At 42.7% G+C, this 14619-nt stretch overlaps 1 protein-coding gene across 1 annotated transcript in view; it reads left to right on the forward strand.

Moving 5' to 3' along the window:
• The window catches only part of TMC1 (transmembrane channel like 1), an 87598-nt gene extending 79001 nt beyond the window's left edge, over positions 1-8597 (forward strand). Inside the window, exons 15-19 of the mRNA XM_050945430.1 lie at positions 2168-2407; positions 4162-4287; positions 6544-6622; positions 6730-6853; positions 8323-8597. Coding sequence (XP_050801387.1) covers positions 2168-2407; positions 4162-4287; positions 6544-6622; positions 6730-6853; positions 8323-8597 — 844 coding nt within the window. The remainder of the gene's footprint in view (positions 1-2167; positions 2408-4161; positions 4288-6543; positions 6623-6729; positions 6854-8322) is intronic.
• Positions 8598-14619: the final 6022 nt, after the last annotated feature.

The following is a 14619-nucleotide window of genomic DNA, read 5'->3' on the forward strand; positions in this document are numbered from 1 at the left end:
CAGCAGCTTAATGATTGCTTTGGCTACTTGCATCACAGCAGCCCCCACAATAGATTTGCCCACTCCAAATTGATTCCCAACTGACCGGTAGCTGTCTGGCGTTGCAAGCTTCCAGAGGGCTATCGCCACTCGCTTCTCAACTGTGAGGGCTGCTCTCATCTTGGTATTCTGGCGTTTCAGGGCAGGGGAAAGCAAGTCACAAAGTTCCATGAAAGACCCCTTACACATGCGAAAGTTTCGCAGCCACTGGGAATCGTCCCACACCTGCAACACTGTGCTGTCCCACCAGTCTGTGCTTGTTTCCCGGGCCCAAAATCGGCATTCAATGGCTGGAACTTGCCCCATTACCAGCAGGATCTCCAAAGTGCAAGGGCCCGCCGTTTGAGAGAATTCTGTGTCCATGTCCTCATCATTCTCGTTGCCTCGCTGCTGTAGCCGCCTCCTCCTCAACTGATTTTGCAGGGCTTGGTTCAGCATAGACTGCACGAGAATGTGCGAGGTGTTTACAACGTCCTTGATTGCTGTCTTGAGCTGAGCAGGGTCCATGCTTGCCGTGCTATGGCGTCTGCATAGTTCACCCAGGGAAAAAGGCGCGAAACGGTTATCTGCTGCTTTCACGGAGGGAGGGGTGAGGCTGTACCCAGAACTACCCGCGACAATGTTTTTTGCCCCATCAGGCACTGGGATCTCAACTCAGAATTCCAATGGGCAGGGGGGACTGCGGGAACTATGGGATAGCTATGGGATAGCTACCCACAGTGCAACGCTCCAGAAATCGACACTAGCCTCGGCACGTGGACGCACACAATGTGCTTAGGGTGGCCACGTGCACTCGAATTTATACAATCTGTTTTTAAAAACCAGTTTCTGTAAAATCAGGAATAATCCCGTAGTGTAGACATATCCTAACAGACCTTTCGGAGCATGAGCTTTCGTGGGTGAATACCCACTTCGTCGTATGCAGTGGATATTCACCCACGAAAGCTCATGCTCTAAAACGTCTGTTAGTCTATAAGGTGCCACAGGACTCTTTGCTGCTATCACTCCGGAATGATCCCTCGCTCCATTATTGGGACAGCACTGACATATACTGCTGGGCATGCCTCTCAACCCTCACTTGTAAAGACAGGGACTGACTATGCTCTACAGCGGTTTTGCTCTAATATAACTTAGGCCTTGGCTACACTTGAGAGTTGCAGCGCTGGTGAGGGCTTTATAGCGCTGTAACTACTCTCTGTCCACACTGGCAAGGCACATACAGCACTGTATCTCCCTGGCTACAGCGCTGCCTGTACTCCACCTCTACAAGAGGTTCCATGTTATTGTTTGCTAAAATACAGATCAATCTGTTCCTGCCCCCTTTTTTGCCAAAGAATGGCCACTTGACCAGTGGTTGCTAATGAGGTTTGATGATACTGGTTTAGTGAGACTTGTCTGGTAAACACGTTGTAATAATAATTTCAGTTTATGTTCATACCTCTCACTACACATTCCATAGATACATTACACAAGAATATTCATGATTGGTATGTTATTAGTTTTTAAATGATACCCTACAAGGCATATTTTACACAAAGATTATTAAAATAATCTGTACTGTGTGAATACAAGAGTGCTCTCGATCACACTATGGTACCAGAATAAGTGAAATAAATGTCAGATCAGGAGACAGCAAAAATATTAATAAGACAACAGCAAATTAAATTAAGACTAGGCTGGATTATGATAAAACAAGCTACTCATCAAGTCTGTAAGAGATTATGGGGTATAATGTTTGGGATTATGTGTTCTATAAATGAATGACAATCTATCTGAATGGATTTGAAAATGAAAGAACCATTTAAAGAAGAAGAAAGTGAAAGGGGGAAATCAATAATAGTTTTCTGACTGGGTTGTTAAAATTCAGTTGGAGAAAGAAAAAGGCGAGGGGAGGAGAGCCTTGAGAATTGGAAAGACATGATTTAAAGAGTATTTTAGCCATATGCCATGAAGTCAATGGAAGAAACAGAGCTGAGACCAAAAAAAAGAGTTAAACAACGCTTCATAAGCTGCAAAATGCATTGTGTGTGGCTGCAAAACAAGGGGATATGAAAGCCCAGGGTGGATGAAGAGTTATGGTGTCTCTAAGGCTGCAGAGTTTACAGAGCACTTTCTTGTTTGTTTCTAGGATGGGTTCTTTTTATGCTCCAGGCCTGCCAGCTATCAATGTGTTCCGTCTCCACACCTCGATGTATCTTCAGTGCTGGGCTGTGATGTGCTGCAATGTCCCCCACGAGAGGGTCTTCAAAGCCTCTAGATCCAATAATTTCTACATGGCCATGCTGCTCTTTATTCTCTTCCTCTCCACTCTGCCTGCGGTGTACACTATTGTCTCTATCCCACCATCCTTTGACTGCGGCCCATTCAGGTCTTTCACATTTTATATCCGTCTCTTCCCTGACAAATTGGTTATCTCATGGTATGACTACTGTACAGTGAATGACATAACTAAAACCAACTTCCTCACTAAGTGTTGGCACTTTATAAACTACACTAATTTTACTTGTGCATAGGACCATAGTCTCTGAAGATGAATTAAATGTGAGAGAAATGATTAACTATTTAAAAAGTATTCACTACTGGTAAGACAGAAATTCTTTTTTTTAAATAACGTTTCATACTAGTGTGATCAAGTCTGAAATTATATGTAAGGAATAGAGAACAAGTCTGTTAGAGATACATGCTCTACCTGCTTGAGATGATCTGTTAGAGTGTAGAATAGTCTCATTGCTTAGGAGATAGAAGATTTAGAAGAGGCTGCAGCAAGCACTAGAAAACGTACTGCAGAAAGGGATGTGGCAGTAGCACAGGAGAAGACTAGATGACCGAATAGAGCTTTTCCATCTCAAATTTCTGAGACTTTCTGCAGTACTTCAGGGAGTTAGATTCAGTAGCATTGTTATAATATATTTCTGGTGCTGTGAGTCATCCTCTGAAGTTCGCAAAAATGATGGAAATAAAGGGTGTCTGTGTTGACAGCAATTGTGTGTGTAAATTCATGCACATTGAAATAAGAATAAACAATACCCCAGATAACGTGGCCTACATTTTCAAAAGGGACTAGTGATTGTGAGCACCTCAGTTTTTGGGTGCCCAGCTTGAAACACTTGAAAGAGAATTTTCAGAAGGTGGTGAACACCGACTCTTCAATAATCTTTAAGGTGCCTCAAGTTAGGCATCCAGAATCACTAGTTGCTTTTGAAAAAGATGAGCCTGCATTCTCCTGCAAGCAGGTAACAGCAGAGGGGGATATAGCTATGAAGACACTTGCCCATTTAAGAACCAGCTAATTCCATGCCTTATTCTTCACACTGTGCATTGCAGAAGTGGAATATCAGGGGAGATATCTTCAGCATCTCTGTTTGCCATTTAATGTGACATATTACACTAGTAAGCAAGCAATAGGTTAGACACGACATTTAGATTTTAAAATGTTTGTGTCTTTGATATCTGCTAGCAAAAATGTATTAATGGAGTAAAAGGAGAAGAGCAGTAAAATGGAGATCTGGTTTCCAGTGAATGGCTTGAAAAATACATTAGTAAAGTGATCCCAGTGCATCTTTTAAAGGCACAGAAGTCTTGACGTCTTAGCTCTAAAAGTTCCTTTGGGTATAGGCAAATCAGGAAATGTTTTCCAGACACTCACTGTCACTTTGTGGGAGAAATGCATGAAATACCAGCAAATCTGCTGAGATATGAAACTGGTTGGATTTCACAGAACTGGTACAAAGCAGGTGATACTGATTGCAAATTTTCATTTAGTAAATCAGATCATAGAGGGTGACATCTGAGGACTGGTCTGTGTAACTGCAATCCCAAACCATGTGTAATTCAGGATTAGATAAACTAGAACAGTTTCGGTAAGATTTCCTCTGCCCTATGCCCCAAGGAATGAACAAGCTATCCATTTTAACTTTTTCTGTGCTGCTTTAATATGTTATCCTGCTTAAAAAGTTATGTTTTTCTTAAAATCAACTCAGTAAAGAGCATTTAGATAATCTGAATGACAATAACTTGTTGAGCCCAGCCCTAATCTGATATAATCATGTTGTATGCTGATACGCAATGCTACACTGGCATTGGCAAGGTATGTAATACAATGTTAATTTTTATTTTTAACAGTGGGAAAACTAGAATGTTTGAGGTCATTTCAGAAACCTTAGAGAATGACTTCCCTTCCTGGTTTGGGAAAGTATTCAGTTATGCTTCTAACCCTGGACTGATCTTGCCCTTCATATTGCTTATGGTGTAAGTACAGTATCTTAACTCAGATCAAAGCTTTCCTATATGAATCTCTACTCAATTCCTTTCATGTCAAGCCTGCACAACCGTAGGTGTCCACTGGAAACACAGTCAAGTATACAGGGCCGGCGCTAGTGTTTTTAGCGCCCTAGGCGCACGGCCATTTCGCTGTCCCGTGCGCTGGTCCCGCGGCTCCGGTGGACCTGCTGCAGTCGTGCCTGCGGAGGGTCTGCTGGTCAGCGGCTTTGGTGGAGCTGCCACAGCCGTGCCTGCGGGAGGTCCACCGGAGCGGCGGAAGCAGTGGACCGTCCGCAGGAATGCCTGCGGCAGGTCCACTGGAGCCGCCTGCCGTCCCCACCCTGGCAAAATGCCGCCCCCCCAATAATCCTGGCGCCCTAGGCGATTGCCTAGGCCGCCTAAATGGAAACACTGGCCCTGCAAGTACAACACTGATTGCCTTGTGTTGAGGGACTGGAAGAATTCACAGGTCTTTTGCTTGATCATAATTAATATATAGTTGAGCAAAGGGCACGCTTCCCAATCTCTCTCTTTTGTTCAATGGCTTAATTTTTGTCTTGTTTTGTTACCATAGTGCCAAAAATCATTAAGAAGCAAAAAACCCCAAACAAATAAAAACAAAAACAAAAAAACCCCACAAAAATATATGGGATCCAAAGTGGAGCGAGTTTAATCAGTCCACTTGGCAGAACTGCACACATAAAACCTAGCATGTTTAGTAGTGAACTCTCAGAATTGCTATTCCCCTGATACAGAGCTTTCTTTAAGTCTGTTCCTGGGCATCTCGGGTTTTGCATAATAATAAAGAGGCCTGAAAAGCAGCAGAACTGCCATCATTTTGCTAAACTAGGTGTGAGGTAAGAGTTGGGGGCATGTAGCAGAGAACTCACATAGAGGGCTTCCAAATTAGATTCTCTGGCTAAAACCCCGGTGTAAGTGGTGTTCAGTAAGGCATGATTGCTACCCCCTTGTACTAGAAGTTCCCTGTCCAAAGTCCACTTTCTGAGGCTTTGGACTAGGAATGGATGTTTGTCCATTAATCAGTTCTGAATAAGAATAATAATCGTGATATCTTTCATCCCAAAGGACTTTACAAAGGATCACTTATTGGATCACTTAGCACACACAAAAGTGCAGCTACCTCTTGGGTAGGGTGACCAGATAGCACGTGTGAAAAATTGGGATGGGGTGGGCTGCAACTGGCAACTATATAAGTAAAAGCCCCAAGTATCAGGACTGTCCCTAAAAAAACTGGGACATCTGGTCACCTTACTCTTGGGTAAAATTCAGTCATGATTTAATGTCACACAGTTATACTGCCAAATATTTTAGAAAAGGAAGTGAAAAACAGTAAGTGTAATAGAAACTGCAGAAGGAACTTACACAGGCAGAATGAAATTTTGAGATGAAATTTATCAAAGACTTGCTGACAATCATACTGCATACAGAAAGACTCTCACTGAAGAATATGAGTAGCTCCCATTATATATATTGTGCAGTAGGGGACTGTGGCCCAAAACAAAGGCAAAGACAATACAAGAGACAACTAAACAGAGAGAAGATTAATCACTTATTTCAACCAGGAGCCTGACATACTGTTGATATCACTATAAGAAATCACATAGCTGGATCTCCATTAGAGTTTCATTAGGTGAGAGTAGGGGGTGAAAATGTGCTAATTTCTTACAGTTATTTAACAAAGAAAATTATGCCATGTAGTTGTGATTTTGTGCGCTAGAAGATTGTGATTTAGAACAAAAATCAACTAGTTTTCCATGTTTTTCCTTGTTGTCTTTCCTGACACTACAGCACTTAAATTTCCTATTGTTGTGCAAGTTTAAAGGATTGTTTAAACACTTAGGCATTTAAAAAATACATTATACACCTTTTACAAGTCAGTTTTGCAGAACACTCATGTTATGGAAGAACAGCTGGATGGAACTGCCTCCTTAACACCATAACTGAAAGGAGGGTTCTTAAATAGGGAAAGTGAATTTTTCAGTTGAGTTGTTCTGGGATCTCAGGTAGAGATGTACTTTCTTTCTCCTGTGAGGAAGCACAAAACTGAACTGTCAAAATGTTAGTGTTAATAAGTCTGGGTAGTGGAGTAAAAGCCACTGTTCATATTAACACATTATGGAGGCTAGGGACAACCTATTTATTGTAATGTCGATTTATTAAGAATTATGTTAGATTTTATAATTGTTACTTAACAGAATGTATTCTTTTTCCTTTAAAATTTAGATTGAGTATCTATTATCTCAATGCTACTTCCAAATCCTACAAGGAAGCTAACTTGGATCTCAAAAAGAAGCTACAAAGTGTAAGGATGCCATAAAGAGGGTAGAACTGTTACTTTTTATTGTTGTGAAACAGTAGAGAAATGATTTAAGTAATTAAGGTATGTCTCCCTCTCTCCCCTTTGACTAGCAAGCTGAGGAAAACAAAAAGAGAAACAAACAAAAAGCACAACAGGCACGGGAGACGGAAGAAAACTCCCTTGAGACTAAACCCAAGCAGCAAGGAAGCAAACAAGACTCCGCAGCAGATAGAGGTGCGACTGCTCTGACGATGTCTATTTATTTGCTGCCATCCCTATACAGTGTCTTAACTTCTCTACTTACTGTACAGTGACACCCTGAGAGGGGCAGTCATGAAAATTAAACAGTGCAAATTGACCACAGTCCAGAAGCTTGCAGCCGCCATAATCGTTATGGCATTGGTCTTTCTCCTTCCCTTTTAAGAAATATTACAATCTCCTTCAATAACAATCCAGAACCCTACAGTAGTAACAAACTGCAAGCTGTATTACTTTGGACTGTTAGGCCTCAATCCAGCAAAGCACTTAAGCAGGTTCTTAATGTTAGTGTTCGCTTAAAACCTAAGCATGTGCATATGTGTTTTGGTAGACTGAAGTTTTACTGCAGAATACTACAGTAATTTTTATATTGGAATATTGAGGGCTGGGTTGTGTTTTTTAAGTCCAGGCTCCTGCGGGGTGGGGGCAGTGAGGCCATGATATAGCAAGAATCCTCAGGATGAATTCTGGCTTAGTCAGCCAAACTTTCTCCTAGGTATGGTCCCAGGCTGCATATGTAGCAGCTCTACCTGCCTTAAAGAGGGTGTGATGTGCTCTCCCCTCTGCACTCAGGCTAGGGTGACCAGATGTTAAGGGGAAAATATTGGGACCACCGCAAGGTGTTTTTTTTTTTTGTTTGTTTTTTGTTTTTTGTTTAAAAACACACTCACCTATCTGGGAGTTCAGAGGCAATTCGGCAGAGAGCCCTTCAGTCGTGGACGGTCTTCGGCGGTATTTCAGCGGTGGGTAATAAACCTTGCCGCCAAAGACAGAAGCACCCACCACTGAAATACCACCAAAGACCCTCCACAACTGAAGGACTCTCAGCCGAATTGCCGCCGAAGACCAGGAAACAAAATATTGGGACAAATGGCGTCCCGACCTTACTCTGGTCAGGACGTGGGACAAACTCCTTAAAGTCAGGACAGTCCCGATTTTATCGAGATGGCTGGTCACCCTAACTCAGGCACTACTGTCCTCATTGTCCATGCCACAAAACAAGCACACAGTTTGGCATGATTGGCAGCAGGAGAAGTCAGAGCTGGAATATTAGGGAGGTTGTAGGTCAGAAATGAGGTGCATCAGCAGGGCTACGTGGGGAATTCCAAATGCACCCTGCTGAAATTGGGCAGTTTTATAATGAAATTGCTGAGTTTTGCCATCTCTCTCACCACCCTCACTCCCCTAGTAGCCCTAGAAACTGCCTCCACTTATTTGGTGCTGCCTTATGTAAGGGGGAGGGCTTCTATGTTCCTTGCTTAAGGTCTTGGAGGATGGGAAGGGTTGGCTGGAAAACTTCAGGGGGGAGCTGCTGAATCATTTCCCATAACCTCACTCTGAGAGATGAGGTTGGCCGGGTAAGTGCTGAGCTTTCTGTTGCTCCTACTGCTCTAATAGGCAATCTCTGTTCTATGGCTCAGTTTGGTTTTCTAAATACATTTTAGGTACCCAAAAAGGACGAGGTGACAAAGAGTCTAAGAAAAAGACCAGCCACCAACAGGAAGGAAGCCCCTCTCAGCAGCACGGCCCTGGCCCAAATGCTCATTATGCCTCACATGGCACAGGAGGAAGCCTTGCTCCGCCCCCACATATAGCTGTGACTCGACCACCAGTGCCAAGAGGATATGGCATGCCTGGCTACCCCCCTAGAAATCCACGCTTTGAAGGTTTTCCTGGAGGACACCCAAGAATGCCACGGGGCACTCCTAACTATAGATAATAATGCTGTTCTACACTTTCCTCTAGTAAAAGTAAGCTACAGGATAATATGGTACAACCCTTGCAAAAAATAAAATAATAAATAAATAAATAAAATGGCCCTGATTCAGCCAATAAGTGAGGTGTCCCATTGATTTCAGTGCAACTCCTCCTGTGCATGAAGTTGCTCAGTGTATTTTCAGGACTGGGGGCTTCAGTACCAATATTTAACAGAAACCACTGCATTAGTCTTCTTGTTAATTTGAATGTCTGGGAAAGATATGTTGTCATAAGCGTCTAAGTGTTTCTAAGTATATAAATATTTATGATGAGAATGGAAATGTTAGTTTATTCTTGCATAAGTTTCTCATTGTTACTTCATTTATTTTCAAAACCACAGGTAATTGTCAATATAATTGTTTGGAAATTATATCTGAGTCAGTTTTACTTGAACAGTGCACACAGTTTGTGCTGGCCATCTGCACAGGAGTGAGACTCACCTGATTAGTTTAGACTGGAAATATATGGCTACCTTTCAATAGCCAAGGCATGACCTTTAAATACCCAGAGATATTGTGCAGCCTAGTGTTTGAAGTATGTGCTTTCTAGTTCAGAGGCATTATGCAGCTGAGCTTTTAATTTTATTAAAATCCCTATTTTTCCTGTCACTGCAGTAATAATTCTTGCCATATGCAATATCATACAACCACCTCCCCAAGCACCTGCTTATGGCTGGAGGTCACTCTGAAGCACCTTGCCTGTTTCCATCTCTTCAGGACCCTTTAAAAACTCACAGTTCAAAGGTAGTTCAAAACAACTCCACAAGGAGTCCCAATTATTTAGTCCTCTGATACATACTGGCCCTCTAGGCCCCAAGCATTTCAGCATCTCTCCCCTGATTAACTCCAAAATAACACAAAACACAAACTCACAGAGTCTCCATCCCAGCTGCGCCTTTATAGGATCTTCTTTGCTTGGACCGAGTCCTTCACAGGCCTTCTGCCCTGAAGGCCTTTCTCCCACTTACTCCGCTTCTACAGCTTTTTTTCCACTGCTAAATCAGGGACCTACAAACATCTGCTGGCTCTCTGGAGTTACAATTTCCCCAGCTCCTGCTCTCTTAGACCAACTTCTTGCTTTTTTTTTTCAAATCCTGGGGATCACCGTATTCAGCCCAGTTGCGGCTGACCCTGTAAGCAGGGATGGTTTAGTCATAAACTCTCCAGCCTATGGGGCAAGCTGCCCTATTACATCACTTGTTAAGAAAGCATTTCATATGCAAAAAGAAACCATATTCGAACAAAACAGTTCAGCCTGGTCCTTCGGTATCCACCTCCAACTTGCTTTCCAAGGTTGGAGTGCTCTACATGGGGGCCTTAGGGACAGATAATGGGCTCTTGCTATTACTGCTTAATTATTATTATTTATTTGTATTGTGGTAGTATCTGGGAGCCCCAGACCCCATTTTGATAGGTGCTATCCAAACACAGAACAAAAAGGTGGTCTCTGCCCCAGTATTTACATTCACCTGTTTGAGAGTAGTTACACAGCTTTATTGCATTGGCCAGAATTTGACCCACTATATGTATAAAAAATGTCGAGAAGGTTATGAAATGCAGCTCTGTTTTGTAGTGTAGAAGGATGTTAACTCTGTTTCATAAGGTAAAGCCTGGGGCAAATCTGTGACATCATGAAACAATTTAGGCTACTCTTATTTATGGTGTAACTAAATCAGGGAGTCTGATCATAATGGTACCTTCTGGCCTCGAAATCTATGAGCTGGGCCCCCTTGTCCCAGGGCTGAATTTGTTCTGAAATATTAAAACTAAGGGCCAGATTCTCAGCTGGTGTAATTCAGCATAACTCCATTGACTTCAACAGCCATTGGATGGCCTCATACCATAGGTGAATAGTGACCTTGGAGGTGAAAATCTATATCATAATTATCAACCCCTCTAGCTAGCCGAACCCTTTGTCTTTCTACTTTGTTTCCCTCATGCTCTCACCTGCCTACAAACTGGCTCCTTCCCCCCCCCCATGAAGACTGAGGTCTTGGAATGGACACTGTATTTGTGCATTTGCATTGCTGTAATCATGCAGTTCTGGATTAGCATTCTGTGAATAATTTAAGGAAAAATATAATGAAGTTCAATTATGGCTGACACTCAGATTTCCAAATTCCAGATCTCCTTTGATGAGTTTTTCTATGGGAGTGATTATTATTGTGGAAGAAAGGGTGATCCAGGAGCTAACCTGGGATCAGAAGACCCAGTTGCAATTCCCTCTTTCCCCACAGACATTCTGTATGACCTTGGACAAATCCTTTATCTTCTGTTCTTCAGTTTCCCCATAAACTAGTAATAACAATCTTATAGGCTTTTTGACTTTATTGTCCTAGTGTGGAACCCTGCAATTCTTCCCCTCTCAGACTAGGTCTCAGTCTAGATCCTGGTAGTATTAGTGAGTTAATATTATTTCCTGGGGTGTAAGCCTGATCTCTGCTAACTAGACTGAAGGCTGTAAAAAGATCTCTGAGCAAACACATTTTAACATTTCTATGAATAGTTTATTTTCTCCAGCTATTTCTGTGGACCTCTCCCCAGTGTTTATAGGGGCATTCCTGAATATAGTTAATGTCCAATGAGTATGGAAAAAAAATTCATGCGTTTGCCAACAATATCTGTAACTGTATTAAGAAATACACTTTACAATGCTGCTACAGCGCTTCAGTGAAGACTCTGCTATGCCGATGGGAGAGCTTCTCCTATCAGCATAGTTAATCCACCTTTGTGAGAGGCGGTAGCTATGTCTGCGGGAGAAATCTTTCCATTAACACAGTGCTGTCTACACTGGGAGTTAAGTCAGATCGTGACCTGGCTTTCCCCAATACCCATAATCCAGGTAGCAGGAACAAGCAGTAACATGTAGGGGACAAGAGCAGCCTCTGTGAGAGGGTACATTCCCCACCCTACATGAGTGGCAGGAATGGGTAGGGTGAGATGAGGTGTAGTCAGCTCTCCCCACCGCCAAGTACACTGGCAATGAAGAACAGGGGTACTTCCCCTGAATGCAGCAGAGGGAAATTGCAGAGCAGAGGGTAACTCTCAGAGTCATTGCTTCTTGGGCTGCTTCTAAGGCCACCTCTTGCTCAGGGCTGATGTCTAAGCCATGACTGAGCCCTCAGGTTTGTAAGGAAAGAACACTGATGCAGTGTCATGCTTCCACAGCAATAGCTTATGAGAAACATGAATATTACATTGCTATACTATATACTCAATATCAGATGTTCTCTAAATATTCTGTTCTATATAACTCAGTACCATTCTGCAGCTTAAGGCTCAGCCTGTGGGGTTTAAGCCACTTGCTGCATGTTGGGGTCTTTGAAGGGGCTGCACCATGGAGAGGGGTAGGGGCACTGGAAGGAATTCTGGCTGCCTCAGAACTTCACTCGGAGCTGCCCATGTTGGAGTAGCAGCTCCGCCTTCCTTTGAAAAGATGCAGCTTGTGCTCTCAACTGAGCCAGCCCTGCTCTGCAGACCAGTGCAGAGAGATAGAGTCACCCTCCCTCTCCCTGATCCCCTTTGGGAGGTTAGTGTCCCTGGTAGTACAAGCCATGAGCCATTCCTCCATGCCCCAGTGAATCTGTGCTCAGCCCTGAATGTACAACTGCACACCAGTACAAAGCCAGGCACAATATAGTCCTGACTAGGCAAAGGTTACGCCAAGAACCTTTCTAAGCCTGATGTTAATCATAGCCAGCAGAACTGAGTCAGTTCTTATGGAGTGAGTTTACATTAAGGGTTATACTCCCTGTTGCTAGCACTACGCCCTCTATAATAAGCCCACAGATGCAATTCAGCTCAAGATGGGCTAGGGGAGGGGAGCTGACTGTAGCTGGTGGGATTATTACAATCCATTTCCTCATCTAGCAGTTGCAGAGCAGCTCTGCCCACACTCCATAGATTGGAAGAAGGACTTTGTCCTCCTGGATCCCCATAGAACTCTGTTGTCCTGTGCCGAAGCTTGTTTACATGGGCTTTGTACAGGAGAGAGGATTTGGGCCAGTTTAAATAACTCTCTAAATAAACTTATCCAGAGGGGTTGTCGGTAACTAATCAGGGATAGAGAGGTTGAAATAATTAACAGGTGTGTGTGAAAAATCCATGTCAATGTCCAGGGAGAGCTCTGTTCCTTTCCTTAATCAATGTGTAAAGAGTGGAAGGGACAAGTTGTAGATCCTATTGGAGGAGGGTGAGTAGAAAGCTCTCCTCAGAGTTGTGGCTCCATCATCCCTGCAGAATGATGTTTTACTGAGACGTGTTTGCTTGCACTTACATTATCAGAGAGGATTTTTAGGTGAATACAATTTTAGGATAGACATAGTGAATATGAGTTTACACTTGCCATTTGAGGATTTGGTTGCATGGACTTGATTAATTTGAATCCTTCTTACAAACTTTCTCATTGCCTCCTCTTTGCTTTTTTAGGCAGGATTCAGCAAACATATTCTCAGTGATCCACACAAAGAAGGGAATGCCTTTCTCTTTTGAAAAATAGAAACATCTGTTTTTTAAATAAATTGTCATACACAGCACCCTAAGAGTTGGGTAGTAACTTTGGGCTGCTTTCTGTAGGAGATTCTCATGGAAATGCAGCAACCCCGGGGATTCAACAGCAGGCTGTATGCTGAGTGTGCTAAAGGCCCTTGATATAAAGCGTCATATTTAAAAGACGGAATAATGTAACCAAATACAAATCTGCATATTGCTTCATAAATAATTCATTCAGAAAAATTGAGGTAACCCTCTCTCTCAGAATCAAGGTGACAACAATACCCTCCTTCAGCTTAGAGCAACAACAGTCACAACACCTTGAAGTATCTCAGGTGGCCACTCTTCACGAAAAGAAGGTGGTGGTATTTAAAAATTGTCTTTCAATCTTTTTATACTTGGGCTGCAAGTAGATTTAAAATCTGATATTTTTATTTAGCCAGATTTTCTTTGTTGAAATCAGTAGTAGCCCCAGCCAATGTGCAGAAAGCAGACATAGTTCTGTCTGAACAATAAGTGCTTTAATTTGCTGTGAGGATCAAAGTTAAATGATCTCCAGACCAAGAAACATAAGAACACAAGAATGGCCATTCTGGGTCAAAACAATGGTCCATTTAGCCCAGTAACCTGTCTTCCAACAATGGCTAATGCTAGGTGCTTAAGAGGGAATCAACAGAACAGTTGATCATCAAATGATCCAAGCCCTATTGTCCAATCTCAACTTCTGGCAAACACAGGCCAGGGACACCATCCCTGCCCATCCTGGCTAATAGCCATTGATGGACCTATTCTCCATGAACATACTTAGTTCTTGTTTTAACCCTGTTATCATTTTGCTGAACATCCAACAATAAAGGCATGACAGCTAGTAAACAGAGGCAGATGGGAAAGACTGTTCTCTCCTAGACCTAATTCTCTCATTCCTTCAAACTTCACATCCTTTCAAATAGCACACCAAGGGCCATATTTTCATATGTGGTCTCTAATTCTCTTCAGGAATTTATCTATTTTAAACTAAAGAAGTATAAATATATACTGCATTTTTCTTGCCCATAAGCTGTACTTATTTTTCCTAGTTAAATCTTGTCCTTACGTCCCCCGTTGGCTTTTTTCCACCTTTAACACTCTCCTTAAATCCTCTCTTCTCCTTTTGCCAAGAACTTGCTGATTTGTTCAGGAGAAAATCGATACAACCTAGATTCCACACCATCTACATCAAGTCAGACACACAAGGTGGATTCCGTGAAGGGACTTAGGCATTGCAACACTGCAGAGAGATGGGTATCTAAGAGTGTGATCCACAAAAGCCAGTACACACTAGGTGTGGAGCCCCCTAAGCTAGCAAACGGGAGATGCCCATGTGCTAAGACCCCCTTCACCTCCCTTTAGAATCATAGAATATCAGGATTGGAAGGGACCTCAGGATAAGCACCTCAAAGTTAAGTGCCTAAGTCCAGACTGCAGGGAGGCACCTAGTTCTGCTAGCAATCAATG

This window comes from Gopherus flavomarginatus, chromosome 3 (assembly GCF_025201925.1).
Source record: "Gopherus flavomarginatus isolate rGopFla2 chromosome 3, rGopFla2.mat.asm, whole genome shotgun sequence".
Lineage (NCBI taxonomy): Eukaryota > Metazoa > Chordata > Testudines > Testudinidae > Gopherus > Gopherus flavomarginatus.